The sequence below is a fragment of the Zonotrichia leucophrys genome, chromosome 1, assembly GCF_028769735.1.
Source record: "Zonotrichia leucophrys gambelii isolate GWCS_2022_RI chromosome 1, RI_Zleu_2.0, whole genome shotgun sequence".
Taxonomy (NCBI): Eukaryota; Metazoa; Chordata; class Aves; order Passeriformes; family Passerellidae; genus Zonotrichia; species Zonotrichia leucophrys.
Window position 1 is genome coordinate 65,458,103 of NC_088169.1, and position 22,158 is coordinate 65,480,260.

At 40.5% G+C, this 22,158-nt stretch overlaps 2 protein-coding genes across 5 annotated transcripts in view; both read right to left on the reverse strand.

Moving 5' to 3' along the window:
- The window catches only part of LOC135449090 (complement C4-like), a 52,796-nt gene extending 51,542 nt beyond the window's left edge, over positions 1-1,254 (reverse strand). For 3 of the 4 annotated variants that reach the window (XM_064715602.1, XM_064715626.1, XM_064715618.1), the window contains exon 1: positions 1,114-1,254. The gene's annotated coding sequence lies outside the window, so the exon portion shown is untranslated. The remainder of the gene's footprint in view (positions 1-1,113) is intronic. The other variant, XM_064715610.1, reaches the window with a different exon arrangement.
- A 5,621-nt stretch (positions 1,255-6,875) lies between these two features.
- The window catches only part of FREM2 (FRAS1 related extracellular matrix 2), a 125,537-nt gene continuing 110,254 nt past the window's right edge, over positions 6,876-22,158 (reverse strand). Inside the window, exons 18-24 of the mRNA XM_064715661.1 lie at positions 20,463-20,567; positions 19,184-19,311; positions 18,960-19,094; positions 14,559-14,685; positions 14,185-14,372; positions 13,139-13,285; positions 6,876-11,468 (exon numbers count right to left, since the gene is read on the reverse strand). Coding sequence (XP_064571731.1) covers positions 10,956-11,468; positions 13,139-13,285; positions 14,185-14,372; positions 14,559-14,685; positions 18,960-19,094; positions 19,184-19,311; positions 20,463-20,567 — 1,343 coding nt within the window. The 3' untranslated portion in view covers positions 6,876-10,955. The remainder of the gene's footprint in view (positions 11,469-13,138; positions 13,286-14,184; positions 14,373-14,558; positions 14,686-18,959; positions 19,095-19,183; positions 19,312-20,462; positions 20,568-22,158) is intronic.

Below are 22,158 nucleotides of genomic sequence, written 5' to 3' on the forward strand. Positions count from 1 at the left end.
CTTCATTCATTGCAGCCATTAAAGAGACTGGATGAAGTCTTACTTTCCTCATCTCCCTTTACTTTTCAGTGATAGTGGTCAGAATTGGCCTAATTTCTGGTTTCCTTGAAAACCCTTTAGTGAGCACATTTGCTCTAACAGCTGGAGTGCAAATCTTGTAACTAAAGAAAAGGCTGTGAGCAAAGAGATTTAGATAGTTCAGAGGGATTTCAGAGAAGCGTGCATATGTAGGTTTACATGAGCATGTGTGCCTGCATCTGTGCACAGGTGTGCACATGTTTTACACAAGTTTCCAGGGGTTATAAATTTTCTTTGGGCTGTGCAATAGCTGAAAAGAACAGAAGGTGGCATGTTTTCAACATTTTCATCCAGCAAGTGCAGTAAAGGAAATGAAAGGAGCTGCAGTAAAGGGAAAAAGGATACAGGAGAAAGAAGACAGCTAAACCCAAGCCAGACTCAACTTGATAATTCTCTGCTGTTAATGATTGTATGGATTCTGAAGGCTATTTCTGTTCCTTATTTTAGCAGTGTGATTCATTGGTGCCATAAGGGCTGATTTTACTAGAATTTGGAGAATATCATTGTAATATTTTTATAAAATTTGCAAAGCACAGGTATGCCTTTTTTCCTGGGTTGTTCTTTTATTTGTTTGGGTTTTTGTTTGTTTGTTTTTTTTTAGTGGTAAAATTCACACAGTATGATCAGTTAATCAAGAACCATATAAGGAAGATAAAAGTAGCCCTGACAGTTTCCCTTTAAAGTGCAGATACACGGGAGATAGTACCAAGAAAAAATGAGAATTAATTTACATTTGCTAAAAAGTTATGAAGCAAAATCTCCAAAGAAATGAATTATAAATTATAGTACTGTGTGTTTGCAGGGCATCAAATTAAGACCTTTCTGAATATTTAATCAGGCTTTGTGCAACTCTTACCACAAGCAGGTCCCTTTTAGTCTGCAGGGGCACCCTCTTGGCCTGCCTGCTTTTCTTTAAAGCACAGATTTCACTCTGTTTTCTGACCCACCCCTCTATGGGAAGCAAGAGGTTCTCCACGCCATGGGAGGCAGCAGCAGCAGGAAAAGCCCTGTGTGCAGCCGGTGCTGGGGACTCACCAGGTAGGAAGCTCCTCTTCTTGAGCTCTCCTTGCACTTCCTTCCCCAACTAATTGCCACAGCTCCTTTAATGAAAACCACACTGCTCCAGAGGGGTGGTGAGGGCTGGTCTGAGCAGAACCAAAGTGACCCCTCCTGCCAGAAGCCACCAAGGAGCTGAGGCTCACATCCCGTGGGAATGAAGCTGCACTTTTGTTGCCCCTTTGAGAAATCTTGGACAGCGTCTTGACAGCAGACAGCCCTTCTTTGTTCAGCAGCCAAGCACCCTCCTTCCCTGGGCAGTGGGTTTGCTTTTAACTTCATACCTTCACCAGATGAAAAAGACTCCCTTAGAATGTCTGGGGAGCGGGGAGACAGGTCTCAGGTGGCCCAGGGGCTGGCAGCATCCCCTGCCACGGGCTGCTGGGGATACATACTCACTGAGGGAGCCTCTGCACTGAGCCTGCTGCAATTCCCCCCCTTTGGGAGCCCTTCCAGGCCACTCTGAAAACGAGGGACCAAGAGCAGCTCACAGCAGTCACAGAAGAGGAGCCCAGAGCCCACAGCTCAGGAGAGGGGCACAAGGGGAAGCTGCTGCTGAAACCTGCTTACAGGTTTCCTGCCCCACACTGCAGGTTCTTGGGATGCAGAAATTCTGGTGCTGCAGCATCTTGACATGAAATAAATAGAGGAAGCATGGACTTTGGAAAACTTCTGTAGTTTAACTTCTGATTTTCTCAATACATTTACTTGCTGATCCCCAAACATGAGGTATTTTGAAGGAATGAATGGTTGTGTTTCTTCTTGGCATCCTGCAGCAGTCCAGGACTTGGAAGCTCAAAAGCTGGGGGTATAGACTGCAGCTGCTGGTCCCAGCTACAACTGCTGGTCCCCATCAGGGAGACAGTCCAGAATGCCACCTGTTTGCCTATTTTGGACTCCAGGAGAGTGTATCTAATCAGTCTCCCTGACCCCAAGGCTCTGGGATGTGCATTCTCAGGTTTTGACTGTGGGTCTGGCTGCTGTGATTCCTTTGAGGCAAATACACCCTGAATTCCGCTTCCCACCTTGTAACACTTCATCCTTGTGATCTTATCTGAGGAATTACATATATAAAAAAAAAAATTGTATTATATAATACAAAATCATAGACATACTCATAAAATATCTACAATTTACGTATATCAGTATCTATTACATACTATATAAAATTCACAGATACTACTCTATGTACATGTATCTTTAAAACACATGATAAAATGTATATAAAATTTATATATTAATAAAAACATGTGTGTTGGTGTGTGTTTGTGCTCATGTACAAATGTTGGAATCCTGCTTTGAAAACAAACATTTTTCTAGCAAATATAACTCCCCAGCACTTCTTGAGGAGACTGGGGAAATGCATATTACCACAGCTGGCAGTCCCAGATGTGAACTACAGGCAATGCCAAAATGCTGCAAGAATTTTTTTGAATTGTTGGCCTCACATTTACCATTCAGAGCAATGTTATGGATAATAAATGCAGTTCCTGAGGAAACTGAAGTTTCCTGGGGGTGAAATATTTCCCTGGCACCTTCATTTTCAGAGCCAAATTGGAAAGGAAAATCCAAGCAGCAGTGTACCAAGTCAAATAGCTTGGACAGAAGCTCTTATGAATGGTCCTGTTCTGAGGGTAGGGTTGCAGGATAGAGAAATCACCACAGCTGAGGAAAGAGTAATAAATGAGTGCCCCAACTGTGGCAGGAGGTGTGCACACAATTTAATGTCTGAAAACAGAATGTGAACTTCTCAGAAAATCCGCCTAAATACCCAACAAGTTCAAGAAAAACCCCCGGCTAGAGAAAGCAGGTATTGGACTGCTCACACATAGCCTGGTTACATACAAACAAGAGGTGGGTTCTGCCTCTGATAATCACCTTTTTTAAGGTGCCAGCCAGGTTAATAACAATCGAGTAATTAAACAGCTTCAGGCATGCACCCCTCTGGGTTGCTTCCTGCAGCTGGGTTAGGTCTCAGTGCACAGTGTGCTGTGTTGACAATCACTGCTGACAAACCAAACTTTTCCCATAAGCAAGACCCTTAATCAGCACTAAGAAGCACTTCTCTGTCACACTTGTGTTCAGAAAATCCTAGGCGACTATGACCAACATGATACTTTCCACAAAGGGGCTTTTATTGGACCTTGTTACTAACGTTCACCTGTGTTAGGATGTGAGAGGAGTTTAGGTGAAGTCAATGTGCTCTGCTCAGCCTTTTGCTACTGATATCCTGAAAGATGTGACATACACATCTCCTGTGCAGCATGGCAATGTTGTGTTTGACATTACAACCTGCGATGGAAGAAGTCTCCTTGCAAAGGTGCAAAGGAGCCCTCAGAGTCCTTGTGCTGTACTGAACACCCTGATGCATTAGAGTTGCCTGGGATATTAAGGGCATAATGTGGTGCCTTTGCTAAATCCTGGGCAGAAGAAAGATGCTGAGTGTATGATGTATGGGCAGCTACTGATGTCCATAAAGTCATTACAAGTCTCTCCAGCTCTTTGAGGGTGGATCCAAATCCTTCCTTTCCTCCTACTGGGAGAGAGTGTTTCAAAATCCTGACAACAGGAGACGAGGAATTGTCTCCAGAAGACTGTGGAAGGCACACTACAGATGAGATGGTCTGTGTCATGAGATGTGGTCATTGGATGACACCTATGAAGCCAACCTCCTGCTATAGCAACATCATTTTGTCCCCAAAGACAGAGGTTTCTTTTATTCTGAACAATTAGCCAGATCATACTCCTGCCTTGGTTTCACAGGCTTGACTATACTGGGGACCAGTCCATGTGGGGCACAGTGCAGTTTGCTGCACTGAAATCCAGGTGTCTTGCCAAGAAATGGAAGCAGAGCCCAGCCGTGTTCCCATGAGTTATTACTTTTAAAGAATTAGGTATTTATGTTTCTTTCTTGTCATGATCATTCTGGTGCCATTAGAAACATAAGAAAAAATATAGCAGTGAAAGAGACACTTGAGAGCCTAAGGAAAAATATTATTTTAACCTTTTGGTACAAACAGCAGAGAATAAATGGAGCATGTTTATAAGGTAAATAAAATGATCAACAGTATCTTTTACCTTGGCCCCCAAGTTCCTCACTCCAGATGCTTTACCTCATTCTGCCCAGATCATATGCCTCCACAGGATATGCACCCGGAAAAGGCTATTGGATCCTGCTGCCATTCCAAGCAGTCCTCAGCAGGAGGTTTAGGCAGATTTCAGGTGCAGGTGAATCAGCTGTTAGAGGCCTAGGGAGCTGAAAAATGAAAACTTGCATTCCTCTTTTACTCCAAGAAAAACAAAATCAGTAAGGCACATTATGGTATTTGTACTTTAAATTACCAATTCCAAGTCTAGGGCTGGTGATCTTTGTACAGCTGTTAAAGCTTAGAGTGCCTCTTCTGGGTCGCTCTGGCAGTGCCTGGAGTGGAGTTGTAGGGAACACAAAGGAAAAGAGAAGATGAATAGCTTGATTCTTCTCCTGAATCCTACTGGCTTTTCTTAGTCCATTCCTGAACCAGCTATTGATACAAAACAGCTGATTTCAATTAACTTTTCTTCCTTCCATGAATTTCCCTTCTGGTGTTTTTTGGTATGGTATGCATGTCATCCTTCAGTAATGAGTTTTGCAAGTTTAATTTTAGGTTGCATGCTTATTGACTACTTTCATTCTTGTTGCCAGCAAATTTTATTGTGTGGAACCTCTCTAAAATATTACAAGAAACAGTGAATCACTGCTCTCTACTCACAGTCTCTCTAACATTCAGGATTTAATGTACCCCCATCATACTCTCCCTTGGGTAATTCTCTCCAAGGCTGAAGAGTAGGAGAGAGTTTTATCTATTTAATATCTCTTCATGGTGAAGGACATTTCTTACCTTTTATCTTGTTTGTCATTTGCTGTGTCATTTAGTTCCATTGTATACTTTTCTTTTTAATGGGGGAGGGGAGGGAATGAAAGTAGGAGAAAAGAAGAAAGTAATACATTATCAAAGAGGAGGTACAACACACACTTACCCAGACTGCCTCCTCTTGCCTTCCATGCTGAATAAGAAGTTTTGCTGCAGAAGTGGTCAAAAACACACTCAAGATGACAATTGTTACACATGATCTTCTGGTTGCATTGGTTTAACCTGAGCACTTTTACTTGGACAGCTACAGATTTATGCTCTACATGTAAACTTACACTCAGGAAAACTTGTATCATGAAACTGCAGGTAACCGAGGGTAAGAGGAATCCAGAACATGCTGGAGTATTGGCCAGGAAATGAAACAAGGTGTATCATTTAAGAATCTTCCAGTTGTCTGCTCCAGTTACAGTGAAAGTCAGGGGTTACTTATGAAAACAAAGTGGTATAAGATGAATTCTGAATGAATTACCTCTTGAGGTAAATAATAAACCTCCCCAAACTCAAACAGGCTACCTGAGAGTAATTTATGGAACGGCTTTTAAAGCTAAAGCACTGCATGGGATGCAGCTCTTCAGGGCAAGAGCTGAGTCATTCTTCCAAAAGACAGTGAGGATACACTAAAAAACTCCAACTCACAGAGATGCTGAAATGGGACTATGCTTGGGCTTTTAAATGAAAGTCATCCAGGACCTGCTGAGACATGCTTGAACACCTCAGGAGTACCAAAATTCTTCCACTAAGTGCCAAAATGGGTGTGATCATGAATGTGTATGGACATGACTTGATTGCTGTGGATGATCTTGGAGTGGGAAATTAATGCCCTTTGATTTATTGATAGTGCCATACTTCTGGGACCAGACCATTTATATCATATACAGCTATTTATATTGGGAGCAGGACAGAAACTCTTTCAGTTTGATTATCCCTGGCAGAAATCCCAACCCAGAGCTCACAGATTCGACACAAGATTTCTCAGCTCAGACTAAGTAACTGCTGAGCATGATCCACATAACCAAGTTCAGGTAGCAGAAGGGAATACATGCAGCAAATCAGGAATCACTGCCTGCAGGCTTGTCCTTCCTTAGGACAAGGTAAATCGATAAGTATATTGTGTCACTTGTGTGAGTAGCCATGAAATATGGCCTTTCTGACAGTGAAGGAGTTAAGTGATTGCTTAAATTCACACAGAAGTCAGAGGTCAGCTTACAAAGGGTGGGTGAGAAGGGAAAAGTGCAGGGTGGCTTTTTCTTTCTGCATCATAGTCCTTCATGTGTGTCTACATCTATCAGTGATACATTTGCCAATAGAAAAAAAAAATCTGATGATCTGTCACAAGAAGCAACACTGGCTTTACAGGAACAAGGGAACTGCTCCCTGCAGAGTCACTTTTTCTTGTTAAAATAAAATAAAGCCTGCCAGCAGCACACAGGAACATGGCAATCCTGCCTACCAAGGACCTGCAGGTATCTAGAGATTTCTGATATTCTGGAATTAAAAGAGAAACCCCTCGCTGAGCCATGAGTGCAACCACAAAGATTAAAGAACAAGCCCCGTGCTGAACCCTTTATGACCAGAAAACAATCAATTGAGGAACAAAGCAGTGAGATTTACTGCAAACACAGGAACTTTGTGTTCCACTGATGTGACAAATTAAGTTTTTCATAACACTTCATTTCTGACCTCTCTCCAGAGCATGATAATTATACACAAACTTTAGATCAGTAACCAAACAGAAATAATTTTATTTTTTCCTGATACAAATGCCAAATATCACAGCCATAGACATCAGCAAAAAGTTGTTGCAAATAAATATGACAGCTTGATAACAAATTTAAACAGAGTAATTATTGTATAAATGATTAAACAAATGGTATTATTGCTAGCAGAATAAGCATTGCCAGGGAAAAGAGGATTGAATACAAAATCTGGAAATAGATTAAATATATATATATAAAATATACTCAGTTTATTGCTTGGATAGATAAATATTAAAATATTTGTGCACATCACTGGGATTGAGGCACTTATTCAGGTTAGTATAAACAAGGCCACTTGTTAAGTAAAAGGAAAAATGCTAATAAGCTTCCAAAACACCTTACTGAAATCTGAAAACTTGAAGCCATAATAATAAAAAGAAAGGCATGCTGTTACAGATGTATTTATAGTTCACTGAATTGTAAAAAATCCAATTTCTTAAAAATAGGACAAATCCAGCATGCTTTATTGAAAACATGGCAATTTTTTTCCCATGAAGAGGACTTTGGTATCTGACTCACAAATCTTACTCATGTTTGTCCAAATTTTCAGTGTTTGTTTTGTCCTTTTCTTTGTTATCATCATTTTGCACTATAATTTTATATATTGTTACAAAAACATTAGTCTAATTATCCCCGTCAACCTAAATATTTCACAAAGTTTTAATCAGACACTGTTCAAAGCAGTGATCAAGTTGTTTACTGGGCTAAATATTTGGCTTGTAGAACATATGAGTTTTGATATGATTTTATAAAAACAAGTAAGAATTAAAAAAATATTTTGACTGCAAGCACTTTTAATGATATTTTGATCTGGTAACATTCAAAAGCAGAAAACAGGTCTACTGATAAACACCTAATTTCTGTATTTTATATATATATTTTTTAAAAAGATCCTCTCTGCTTATACAAAACAAGCATTTGATAAATATTAGAATGTTCTATTATTTACATGTGTCCCATTCTACTGTCGAATCATTGGCTGATATCATCCAAACATGCAGGTTCTAGGAGAAAAATTCTGCTTTTCTCATAGGGATGTCACACATAGGCACAAAGGCAAATTTGATCTTAGTGTACATTTGCAACTTAGTGGTGAACTTACTAAATATAAAAGGTATCTGTGGGTGAAGCCTTTGATCAATCTTGCACACCTAATACATGGAACACAAAACCAGAAACTTCACTTACAAGAGCAAGTTGATGTCAGGTGATGGGGGGAAACGTCTAAAGCATTGGCCATGGCTTATGGATAACTGTTTAAGGCTAGAACTCAGATTAATTAAAATAAAAGATGAATGCAAGAGTTCAGTAATGGAGTTTAACCTTTTGGGGGCTGCAAACATCCTTCAATTAAGCTGTCTAATCACCATCTTCAGAAAACCTAGAAAAGGTAGGACAGATCCTGACCTGACTCATTTTGTGAAAAGCTGATGAAATCCTATTAAATGAGTGAAGTCATAACAACACAAATCAGTGCAAGAGATACCAGCACGAGTCTCTCTGTGGGCATATTCACACTGTACCTTGAATCACAGCACAGATATCCCTAGGCTAGTAGGGCTTCATGCACCTGAGTCTTTATGGCTTACAGGACAACCATGCACAATTACTAGGTCAGGTCTATCTGTGTTGACTGACGCCCACAACCAGACCAGGAAGCCTTCTGGCCTTCTGGATGGATATATTTTTTTTTTTTTAAGTTCAGAGGCAGCATTGTGTTACATGCTGCTTTCAAACTGCATCCTGCTCTGCTAACTGATCCCTGCAGCCTGATCCCTGGAACACCAAATGCCAAGTGCGCTGGGGACTGCCTCTACCCACCACCACAAGATGGTGGTGGTGGAAGGGAAGAGGTATTTCAGCAAGGTCTCAACATCCTAATTCAGATTTTATGCAGTTCAACTCTATTGAGAACTCGATTGACTCCAGTGCTGTTTGACAATCTCATGGACAGTGGGATGGAGGGCACCTTCAGCAAGATGACACCCAGCCATGGTGTGGTGTGCTTGACATGCTGGAGGGAAGGGATTGCATCCAGAGGAACCTGAGCAGGCTTGAGAGGTGAGCAAACCTCATGAAGTTCAACAAGGCCAAGTTCCTCCACCTGGGTCAGAGTAATCCCAAGCACAAATCCAGGCTGGGCAGAGAATGGATTAGGAACAGCCCTGCTGAGAAAGACTCGGGAGTGCTGGTGGATGAGAGGCTGGACATGACGGGCAATGTGCACTCCCAGGCCCAAAAGCCAACATATCCTAGGCTGCAGCCAAAGCAGTGGGGCCAGCAGGGTGAAGGAGATGGTTCTGCCCTCTACTCTGCTCTTCTGAGATCCCACCTGGAGTATTGCATCCAGCTCTGGCACCTCCAACATAGGGAAGACATGAATATGATGTAGCGAGTCCAAAGGAGTGCCACAAAGATGATGAGAGGTTTGTGGCACCTCCCCTATGAAGACAGGCTGAGAGAGCTGGGGTTGTTTAGTCTGGCCAAGAGAAGGCTCTGGGCAGACTTTAGAGCACCTTCCTGTCCCTGAAAGCAGTTTACAAGAGGGCTGTGGAGGGACTTTTCCCAAGAGGATGTAAAAATAGGACAAAGAGTAATGACTTCCCTCTGAAAGACAGTGGATTTACATAGGAGGAAATTTGCTGTGAGGGTGTTTAGGCACTGGCACAGGTTGTGCAGGGAAGTTCTGGATGCCTCATTCCTGGAAGTGTTCAAGGTCAGGTTGCATGTGGCTTTGAGTAACCTGGTGTGGTGGAAGGTCTCCCTGCCAGTGGCTGTGGGGCTGGACCTAGATGATCTTGAAGGTCTCTTCTGAGCCAGACGATCCTACAATAGTATGACTTAAAGGACTTACTTACATAAAATGCTAGTGTGACAAAAGGGACAGTTTCCTGAAGGTTACATAGCTTTCACAGCCAAGGATTTGACGGGGACAGAACAGGTTGTGTCTGGATAAAAAATGACACAGGACACTGCTGATCCAAACTTGTCATGTTACCTAAATCAAGAATGTTGAGAGAAAATTAGAATTACTCCTGCAGAAGAAGTCACATGCTAAAAAATGCCCAACAATGACCCAGCATGTTTGTCAAAATGTGCTATGATTACACAGCAATAAATACTACTTGATTCAATCAAAGGCTAATTTTTTCTTCTCTTTTTATTATTTAGTATGACAACTAACTATGATGGATTCAATATCATGACTCCTAGGCTCAGTTCAGCAGAACCTTGTCCTCTGCATTTTTAATCTAACTATCATCTTCTCTAGGTACAGAAATACTAATGCTTGCATTTCTCAGCAGTGGACATGCACTAAGAAATAAAATTTACCTTACAACACTTCCATGATCCATTATAAACTTAAGAGGACATAAGCATCCAGTTTTAGTGAAAACCAAAATTTTTTTCAGGATTTGTGGCATTCTTCAGCTTTATATAAACATAAATAAAAAAAAATATTCAGATTAAATAGATGAATAGGAATTTGCAGGAAAGAGCATGTATTGGATCCTGTGACATGCAACTGTTTATAATGCTATGCTGTATAACCTAGCTGTCTTTTGAAAAAGTTCAGTCACATGTAAGTAAAAACAAAAATAAAAAAAATACTGGTACAGATTAAGTGAAGTCAAAAACTTACAGGACGGAGAATCCATGCCTAAGGCATTCCATCACCTTTCAAACTATTTGTAGACATTGAGTTCTTTGTGAGAAACAGTACAAAATTCTACAGTAGAGTGTGAGGATCCCTCCTCTCAAGTATTATGTGTTTCTGAAGAAAGAGATCTCCTCTCTTATTGCAGACAGGATATATAGCACCTTTGTTCAGCTTCTTTTATTCTTTTGAAATGTCAGAAAATACAAAACCACAACAATAATCTCTCCCTTACAATGGAGTCCCTTGAATTGCTGCTAAAAATTAGTGCATGGTATGGGGACATCAGGGACATTTCCTTTCAAGCAAAGTGGGAGGTTTCATTCAGCTTCTTCTGTTGTTGATAATGGCAGTAAGAGCTCAGGATAACAAATTTCAAGTACATTTAAAAACACGCTTCTCATGAGTCACCATTATCTGCTGCTAAAAATGTGCAGTTCAAGAGTTTTTATGAGGCACTCTGGACACTCTGGCTTGAATACTGTGGTCTTGGAATCAAACCTCTGAGCTGTCATGGCTGAAATTATGTGGTAGCATCATTGGTTCATTGCTGCCTGACTCGTTTGTGCTTTCCTTCTTGTCAGAATTTCGTTTCCATTTTAGCAGCAAAATGATAATTGCAATTAAGCAGATGGCAAGAAGAGTGGCAGCAGCTCCACCAATGATTGTGACTAAGCTGATTCCTGCACTTTGGCTATTCAGTTCCCTGGGGAGAACACCATTGAGTGCAACCTCCCTCTGAGGCACCTGTTTCTTGCTGGTGCGATCCAGGGCTATGTGCTGTATGTTGGTTCCTCGGCTGCTCTCCACTCCAATGTCTCTGGCAAGTTCTGGGGCCTGCTCAACTCCCCTCTTTTGCCTTCTCTGTATGGATGCTCCTGGGCTCCCAGCACTGAGCAGCGAGTGGTAATGGTGCTCCACGCTTCTTTTGCCGATTCCGCGGTTAGCGTTCTCCTTGGAACGCACGGTGTAGATTGTATGGACATACCACTCCCTACCCAAAGACACCTGGAAAGAAACATTTTTTTGTATTTAAACACACACACACACTAAATCTGGGCAGCACTAAATGCAGAGGAAATCAGTGTCTGTTCTGAACTGAATGCCTGGACAAGCACTTTCAAAATCATGCACAGAAAACTCCTGACTATTTGCTAATGTGTATCAGAAGAGTTGTATTTTCTGCCAAAATTTTCAGAGGGTTTAGTCTCCATTCCTCTCCACAGTCAGACTCTGTGGCTAGCAAGTGCAGATGAAGAAGGCTATGGCCTTAGCATGGTTTTGGTGCTATTAGTACTAAAAGCCATACAAAGTAACTTTAGCTGTGGATGGGCCACAGAAAAGGACCTTCCAAGCCCAACCTACCAAGTGATTAGGCCCTGGCTGTAATTCCATCTAAACATAAGAAAGCAATTCTTTACTGCATGGATGGTTGAACATTGGAACAGGGAGCCTGTGGAGTCTCCTTCAACAGGGACGTTCAAAGTAAAACTGGTAATGGTCTGAGACAACCTGCTCTAGGTGACCCTGCTTTGAGCAGGGTGTTGGAACAGTCAATTTCCACAGGTCCCTCTAAACTTAATCCACACTGGGTGGCATGGGTCCCTGCAATCTGTATGAGATGACACTACTGTCCTTCAACTTTACTCATCTTTCCTGGATATGTACCAGATTTGGCTTCCACAAGGTCCAGTAGGATTGTCTGAATATCGTCTTAAAGATACTACCTGTTAATTTGAATGGTTGCAGCCCAGTTTTGTTATTTAGGAAAATAACACATTTTCTATTTCACTCCTGTTTTTACAAGTATTTTTCAGGATATACTTTTGTTTCTTCATATTCTCACTTTTTGGACAGGAAGAGGCCCAAAAATCATGGCATTGGAATACATGAAAATGGATTCTTCACATAAAAAATGAGATTCCATTTTCCTGGGGGCAAATTTGAAACACTTTTTATACTTCTAAGTAGGCCTTTGTTACTCTACTGCTTACAACGGGACCTTTAATTCTGAAGTAGCCAGGAGAAAAATCAAAGTCTCCTTCATATTTTTTCTACTAATTTATACACTTGAGTTGTGCATGGAGTTTTGCAAATACTAGAGACAAATAGTGAAGAGAGAAATTTTGGCTGGGTTATATAGATGAAAGAGCTGAATGCACACAACTGAAGAATTATATATGTTTAAGAAGTAGTTGCATCTTTTAGCTGTCAAATTTTAGGCTTTCCAGTGCTTCACACTGTGCAAGTTTGCAAGGAAAGAATTGTACAGAAAATGCCAAGTATCAACTTGATTTTGATGAAGATTACTATAAATGCTTGTGATTTTTAATTTTTTGTCTTTGAGAAGTGAGATGGGAAGGAATAAAACAATGCTGTGCAACAAGAATCTTATTAACTTCTTCAAAGAAATGTACAAGAACAATTTGCATAACTTCTGGTTGGCCTGTGGAATTATACAAGAGAAAAAACAAGAGTATTCCAACACAAATACTAGAATAAGTGTTCCAGATTTTATATCTAGAAGTTTCTAGGCATCTATAATTGTGTTTGATTGCCACTAAAATCAGAATAAATCTTTCTGCTGGTTTCAATTTAACTTACAGTTAACAATAATACTTGTGCAAGTGTTTCTTCCTTAGTTCAGTACTCTTGCTACTAAGCTACAGAAATCATACCTGAAACAGAGGAGTTGAGTCTACTTTGAATCCATCAGAGCCTGGCTGTTTAACTAGTGGAATTGCTTCGGGATCATCTATTGCAAGTTTTGCATTAAAAAGTACATTTCCAAAGCTTGTGGCTTGTGTCTCTGGCTGAGCTTTGTCCTGCATGGAGGGGAGAAAAGTTTGTAAAACACAGATTTATTTCTCACAGGAAAAACAGTTTTAGTATTTACTTGCAGTGCATAAATTGTGTAGTTTAAACATGCTATTTTATGCAGTCTAGGGAGATACTACTACAAGAGAAAATACATGAGAAACAGTTGTGGTCCCATCTCACTTGTACTGACTTCTATTTAATACCTCACCTTTATGGAATAAAATGGGAGAACTGGAGAACAACCATAGCTCACTTCTTAAATAAAAAAGATACATAAATGTGGTCTGAAACGAAAGTAAGAAGTCTATTTCCCAGACTAAAGAAGCTACATTTCATTTCCTTGACAGGCAGTCACATAAATTTGCTTAGATTATTATATAATCATCTTACATAAAGTTAACTCTAAAAGTTGGGCATCAGGTCTGTAGTTACTGGGGGTTACTCTACAGTTATGTTGAGGAATGAAATTAGAGCATCCAAGCCAACTTTGGAGGTATTTCTCTTTCCCTATGGCCTACAGAGGCAACCTGGATGACTAACTTTGTAGTATACACTAGATTTTGGGAGGCTAACCATGAAACAAATTACAATCCCTCACTTGCATGTCTCCTGAAATTCCCTCTATGGCCCATGGATACAGACAGCGCAGAGAAAAAGCCTATCTTGGGACTCTAACTTAGGTCAAACTCTTACTGAAGGTAGTTCCCAGAAAGATAAAGAATAGAACCATGAGGGAAAAGGCAAGATACTGCCTCCATCAGTTCATGTTAGCCTGGAGCTCGAGTAAAAAATTTGGTGCTGTTGAGAACATTTTAAAGAACAGTTGGGTTTTGGGTATAAGACAAGTTAGAAAAAAAATTAATATATATATATCTCTGCATCCTGACAGAATTAGAGCACTTACCACAATCTTAAACCTGTACAGAAGGGATGGAGAATCAGCAAGGCACCCATATTCAGTGTTGGATGGATTGTACTTGGGTACATATCCATCAGCTCCTGTGCACAGGAAAACCTTCTCGATGCTACAGTAGAAGGAATCACCCAAATTCTGCACTGGGTCCACCATCACCCGGCCGTATATGATATCACCTGTAAAGAGTGCACACCGTTCACATCTGCTAACACTGAACACTCAGCACAGCTCTGAGGCTGAGCTAATAAAGCCTTCTCAAGAAGCTTAGTGCAGCAAGCACAAATCCTTTACTCCTAGACAGCAACAGGATCCTGACAGTGTGGAACACAAATTAAATGTGCATGATCTATGCACAATTATACCTTCTGAGAAAGCAACGTCACTTTCTTGCCCAAAGCCCATCGAGCCATCAGACAGCCACAGTGTCTTTTTGGAGAGGAGGAACATCTGGGTGTTCAAGCTGAACTCAGCAGCCACTGGGTCACTGACCTACAACCACAAAAGCATAACGCTCTTCAACAAGAGTTTTTAATGAAAAAAAAGAATGATCTTGAACTCTTAAAACAAAGCATGATCTTCTCCCAATGTACATTACTTACCAGCTCTGCACATCTACTTGCAATAATACAGTTTAATAAAAAGATCTCCTGGTACTAGAAATATTTTATATGCAAACAACCTTTGGATTATCTGCCTCTGTGATATTTGATAATATTCTAAGTTAGTTTCTTCCCACCACATTTTTCCAAATCCAACAAGGAAGTGTTTAGGGCAACTTACGTGTGGGGCTAACATAAGGAAAAATTTTCCCTCAAAAACTTGTCTCTGACACACCACAGTCTGTTTTCTCTATCCCATTTTCATTCTTACACACAAGTCTAGCCTCTGCTTCTGATCCTCTGTCAATATTTGAAAGCACCCATTGCTGAGGGTTTATTTGCAAGTATCAGTTCTTCTAATGTGCTGCAGGGTATATCAGATCATCATGCACGTGAAAATGCACCAAACTATTTGAACATCTTTTTATGCTAGTATCTATCTTTATATATCTGACACACAGAGCTATGGTTGTTCCTTGATTACATGAAAAGGATAAAATTAATCAATACTATCAGCAGCAGTTTTTCATGGGACCATAAAACAAGAAAGAAGGCTGCAGTGGTTTTGAGGCAGGACAAAGGCAAACTATAAAGCAACATGGCATAAAAAAGGGGAAATTATACAGTAAATTGAAGAACTGGTGGAGCCTAAAGTTGAAAAGGATGCAAGTACCTGTGGAAATAATGCAGCAGACACATATATCCAAAAAAAAGAAAAAAGAAAATATAACAAGAGGACACTAAACAAATAGAAAAAAGCTAACATATATATGTATATTTATGTATATATATGTATAAGTGTGCAGACAGGAAGGAAATAAAATGAAGAAAACATTCTTTCTGGCTCACGGACAAGGGTCCATTTCACAATAGAGTCCTAAAACTATCAAAGCAACAGGATCTGGCAAGAAGAATGTACAGCTCAAACCTTTTTATAAATGGAGTGCTACTCTTTTGAAAAAGAAGCCCTAGCACCCCAGCTTTTGCAAAGAAAAAAAAAAAAAAGATAAAAAATTCTATTATCTTGGAATGCTTCTTTCCAAATGCCTGAAAAACAGGCCATTGGGTTGTAGCTCCACAAATACTTGATTAGTACAATTGTTTTCCAGCTGTGTTATTTAGGATAGTAGTTTAAGTGTAATTACTTTTATGAGCATTTGAGACAATTTATTTGAGAGTTCTTAGAAAACAATCTGTGAGGATCTCCTGGGTGAGAAGAGTAACTGTCAGTTTATTCTGCCTATTTGCCATGTCCATCAGCTCTGCATAGGGATGATGTGGGGACACTGCAGATCACCCATGGGATCAAAGCCCATGTAACACTTGGTACCCCAAGGAACAGAGCACTCTTGAGATGGGTCCATCCCAGGGCAACAAATATCCTGAGTATGGAAGGGCTTCTGTCAGGAAATAGTGATACACATTGAAAGAAAGGAGATTGGAAAGAACTGGGACAAAGCAAAGCTTGGAGGTTGAATATTGTTCTTTTTCAGGGAATTCCAGAGTGAGATGATGTTAATACAATCCTCACTAGAGCTCCAGGCTACCTGTTTGACTCCTCAGGGGCCATGGAGAGAGGAAAAAGAAGATATACAGGTGATACAAGTCCAAAAAAGAAATGTTGAACCAGTGGGGAAACACCAAATAAATTTTTTTCTTGAGAGTCAAAATGGTTCCTCACTTGTGACCAGTGAAAACAATTACGAAGGAAATTATAAGAAAAAGTTTCCAAGGAAATGAAAAGCCTTACATTAAAAAAGCCCAAGAAAGTAATTCAGTATGGGAGATGGAGCGTTAGACTAAGAATTGGGGGACACAACTCTTGTCCTGCCTCATCATTTTACCATTAGACTTTGCAGTCAAAAGTAATTTTGTCCGGTTGTGACACATATACTCACTGATTTCAGGGAGTCACAAAGTGGTTTGGGTTGGAAGGCACATTTAAAGATTATCTCACCCAACCTCTCTGCCATGGGCATGGACACCTTCCACTAGACCAGGTTTCTCAGAGCTCCATCCCACCTGGCCTTGAACACTGTCAGGGATGGAGCATCCACAGCTTCTCTGGGTAACCTGTGACAGTGCCTCACCACCATCATCGTAAAAAGTATCTCCTTTCCATCCAATCTAAATACACCCTCTTCCAGTTGCCCCTTATCCTGTCACTGGTAAAGAGTGTGTCTTATAAGCCCTGTTTATATGTTGGATGGCCACAATAAGGTCTCCTTAGCTCTTTCTCTTCTTCAGGCTGAACAACCCCAAATCAGCCTTTCTTCATAGGGGAAGTATTGCAGCCCTTTGATCATTGTTCTGGTTCTCCTCTGACTCCTCTAAGAGGTCCATGTCTTTTTAGCACTGGGCACCAGAGGACTGAATGCAGTGGGCCTGTGCAAAGAATCAGGTAGTCCCTAGTATAAAGACTAGCATCCTTCAGTCTGATCCTTCACTATTTATTTTCTTATTTATAAAAGAGTGGATACCAATGCTTACTTAGTTTTGCAGAATGACTAAAAAGTCTTAAAGTGCCGATACTGACTATGGAATTTGTGCTATTGCGCTGCTGCTTTTTTGGGATCTGCTGTGGGACACAGTGCTTCAAATTGTGATCAGATGGAAAAACTATCATGGGCCACAGAAAGCCCAAGCCTTTTTTACTGTGAGTATCTCAAGAAAGAGAACTGGTCTTGGTTTGAAAATTGTTGATGATGGGGGTTTAGCTGGCCACAGTCTGTGACATTGTTGCAACTTTGTACCTTATGCCTGTTTTGAATTGATGCACCTGAAACTCCCATATACTGTATTGTCAAATCCTAATCTGATATAATACCCCCTACAGTGTCCATTTATTTATTCCAAGGCAGCTCTAATTCTTAGCCATAGCTTTTACTTATAGGCTACCTCCAGGTAAGAGTTAGGTCTCTTTCTAGGATACTTTTCCCATTTTCCAATGACTTTTGTACATTTTTTTACCCTTCTTTGAAATATCAACATCTTATTGTTTATACTAGGATCAGGAACAAGTTGTGGGTTAGCATTGCTATTAATTGCTTTGGAGTCCCTAGAAGTAGATTAGAAGTGCCAGACAAAGGCTGAAGTGCTGAACTAGTATAAATTCCCCTCACCCATTCCATTCAAACTTCTCCAAAATGTTGAAATGTGGTTAAGCCTGAGAAGGCAGGTTTCACATCAGATCATGTATCATCTCTCTTCCTTGCCAGGACTTAATGCCCTCTCAGGAATCATCTGTTCTCCCACAGGTGGCATAATGCCAAATGAAAGCATAAAGACTGCATACATTCCCTTGTGTACTCTGGCTAAGTCAACAGAAAAGTGATTGTGTACCCCTGACTGATATGGATTTATTCTGTAAGATGATTTAATAGCATAATCTATACTATTAATGAGCATGAAACCACAGCCGCACTGTTCCAGGATTGGCTGTACTAGCTCCAAATAACAGAAATGATATAACTTCCTCCTTACACATCCCAAGGTCACACTAGCCCTTTTGATAACCTGGAAAGCTTGCAGTTTATGTTCTCTTAACTATCCAACATGACCCTCAGTTGTTTTTTTTAAACCAATGTTTTCTACAGAAGAATCCACTTCCCCTAATTTTTTCCCAGCTACAGAGCTTCACAGCTGGACTTTCTGAAAGATATGCTGTTTGCCTGTTACCATATGTTTCCATATGATCCATATTGCTATGGTTCAGATTCGTTTTGGTCACTTTGGTGAGTTTTAAAGTTAAGCAGTGTTGCCTGTCTACATTTCCCTCCACAGTCAGTGCTAGAAGTTCTACCTTAGGACTGAATGAATCTTCCTCTGGAGGTTCCACTTTTAATACCTGAGACCTAACTGTGATTTTATGTCAGATGAAAACCTTCTGATAATAGTTCTATATTTTCCTAATTACCTGATGAAACTATTTACTACCAAAGCTAACAGACAAAAAAAGAATTCCTAAATGTTACTATTGCATCACAGTAACTTTCCCCTAAATCAAGTTATTTAGCAGGAGAGGAGTATGTGCTCTCCCACCAATTTAGGGATGCTTTCTTTAGTAGCAAGAAATTCAGTTTATAGCACTGGAACTAGAAGAAGACCAACAAGCGGGAATCGAATTAGAAAGGAAACATGATGAAGGTGTCCTTGTAAGGGTACCTGCTGGAATCGGATGTCCAGGTCAAAAGTGATGGGCTCCCTAGGATTGCAGATCACGGGCAGGCTGTACTCCTGATGTGGGGCAGTGGTGCAGGCTATCAGCTTCACTGTGTACGTTCCAGAATAGTCTCGGACCTGGGCACAGAGAGACAGGGAGCTGTGCCACCAGCACCCCAAATAACAGGCTGGGGCAGTAGGGGACAAGGTGAGGGCCGAGGTTTTACCGCAAAATCGGACAGGAAGCTCCACTGCTGCACTGGCAGGTTGTAGGTTGGCTCGCTTCGGACGAGGCTGAGGCTGAAAGTGAGGCCCGGGTGGTCGGCTGACATAACCATGGAAGTCAGAGGTGAAGCTAGAAACATGCCAAAGAGACAGACTTGTCACCTTTAGTGCTTCACTGCAAACTCTCGGAGCCTGAGAAACATTCTCAATGATTCATAAACCTTGATGCCATAGCTGATGTTAATACCTTCACGGGGCATTGGGTTTTATTAACTGAAACTAAAATAAATTACAGTCAGCTCAGCTGGGCCTCCTTGATTCTTGTTCAAGTGCCTATTCAGCTGCTGCTTTTGTACACAATGACATAACTGTATGAAGAATAAATTTAAGAGACCATCAAAAGAGTGAGACTGGAATGGCAGAGATCTATAAACCTTCTATTTTAAACTTGTTTCTGCCCATAAGCAAAACCAAACATACTAGAGAACAGGTGAGAAAAAGTAGAAGAACCATGAAGGAGTTATATAGGTTAAAAACAACTGAGTTAAACTAGAAGAGATTTTCTATTTTTTTTTTCTCTTCTCGCTGTTATTCAGCAGATTTAATTTAGTTAGATATTCTTTTCCATGGCTGGCACTCATGCTCACATTTATGTCTGTAGACCGAGTCTTACACCTGTAATTATTCTGAATAAAGGCAGTGGGGTTTAAACAGATTAAACTGCAGGAACAGGTCCTCAGCAATGACTAATTAAATGCCAGTGAGAGTGTTATATTAATGGAATCACACAATGCCCACACAAGACTTTTTCTTGCTCTCTGAGAAAGGTCTAAAAATCCTAGAAAAGCTCCAGAAAAAGGTCTAAATATCCTAGAAAAGCTTCAAGTTAGAAAAGAAATTTTAATGCTAAGTTCTTAGGGCAATGTAAATAATTATAACTATGGGGTTAAAAACATATATCTATATATCCCTAATGGACACATTGGCCTAGATCTTCATCCTTCATAAGTCAGGCTCTTGATCAAGTGGAACTATTTGCCTTCCATCAGATTAACGTGTATTTCAACAAGTTTGACAACCTGAATACAGTCATCAATGAAAAGTAAGAAATCTCAAGCAGAGGAAACATCTGTATCTGAAGAGCATAGCTTCAAACAAAAAAACCAACAAAACCCACAATCAGCTATCAGAAGCTGAAATAGGAAAAATAAAAGAATAGTATCAAATTTGGGGAGGATGGCTTAATTTCTGTAGTGCTGCTACAGGGTAGGTTATACTTACCAGGATGGGACATAACAAACAGACCATGAAACCGGGCTTCAGTCTTGAAGTTGACAACCAAGCGTCCCTCTTCACTGATGCGCATGCTGGTCGGGAACAGGGAACCTGCCAGCAGAAAACAATTATTAAGAAGCGTCCTCCACTTGCAGGTGTCAATAAAATCACACTCCTCTGAAACACCAAACCCACTCTTTCTACCCTTGCCATGTCACTTGTTTGGTGAGGCCTGCTGATACTTTTTGGGTTGATTCCAGATTCTTCTCAAACAAGAACTTACGAAGCAAGGCCTTGAGATTTTGGGATGTGATAGAGCTTCCAAAGCATATAGAGAACTTTCCTGCAAAGCCATGCTTTTACATGTCACCATGGGCCCAAACAGCTGATCTAATATGCTGAGGAAAATCCACACTGCCGTTTGTTTTTGTGTTCAAGCAGCATGGTCAGCTGCCAGGGGAATCTGCAGAATGAAGACTTTTATTTTCACCAAGTATTTAAGCTGACTCCTAGCAATGAAAGCTGCTTCAGAGATGCCCTTTATCAGTGCCTCCGTGCCTACTGTGCCAAGGCAGCAACCATCAGCATCAGCTGGAGCAGCTGGCTGTGACTTCCACAGCAATCTGTGAAACTCCTTCTGATAGGCTTTGCATTGCTGGCAATTTTTGGTAGGAATTTAGCACAAAATACAGGCCTTATGTATTCTAATTTCAGATTACAAGATCTTGTACCCAGAAGTGGTTTACTTCTGTAGCTTGCAGCCAAGACCCTTTTCTTCTGGCTTTCAGTTAAGCTTTAGAGTTTAGGCATTTCCTCTAACGCTCCCTTACAACCAACCAGTGATGTATCACCATTCTACTTGCCAGGAAAAAGAAGGAAACAGGAATGTTCCCCCATGAATGTGCTGGAGATTGAACACACCAATGTGAATGTATACCACCTGTACAAAATCATCTGTACAAACCATATTTCTTGTTACAATAGAAATAACTATATATTCAGGTTTTAATTTGGGCTTTAGAAGACCTTGATTGCATTACAGTGTCACTTAGAATTTATGTAGCACAATTATATGAATTGAGAGGTATGGAAAGAAACTGGAAACTAGTTAACCCCTCCTTGCTCAGCAAAACAACTGCTGAAAAAATACTATCAAAGTAACACTAGGATATGCTGAGGATTGTTTTGTACTGGTTGTTTTCAAAGGGAATTGAAAATGTTCAGCACATCCAAAGATGTGGTCATCAGCTTCTTAAATAGATACATAAAAAAATTAAAGATGGGAAATGGTGGCATAGATGCACAATGTAACTGCTGAGACAGAAGATTAGATCTGGTCATTATTTGGTGACTAGCACATCACATGATCTGTGGCATGTGGCTCATTCTTTAGGCATGGCATGACATGTGCTTCATTCTTCATGCACTGCAGATTCCCCTTGCTGCTCCTCATTTCCTGCTCTTACCACAAGGACAGAAATGGCATAGCAATGATTTCTGTAGTTCATATACAGAGTGAGCAGAAGCAAAAAAGTGACTTTAGGTTCCCAGGAGTCCTGAAATTCTTTATGTACCTAATTACAGCTGGTAACCTGTATTCTACCTTAGGGAGAAAGATGGGAAACACCTGAAGTGTAATGCTGGGAAACTTTAAGTAAATTTGGATAAAAATAATAATGCAGCACACAGGTGTAACTATACA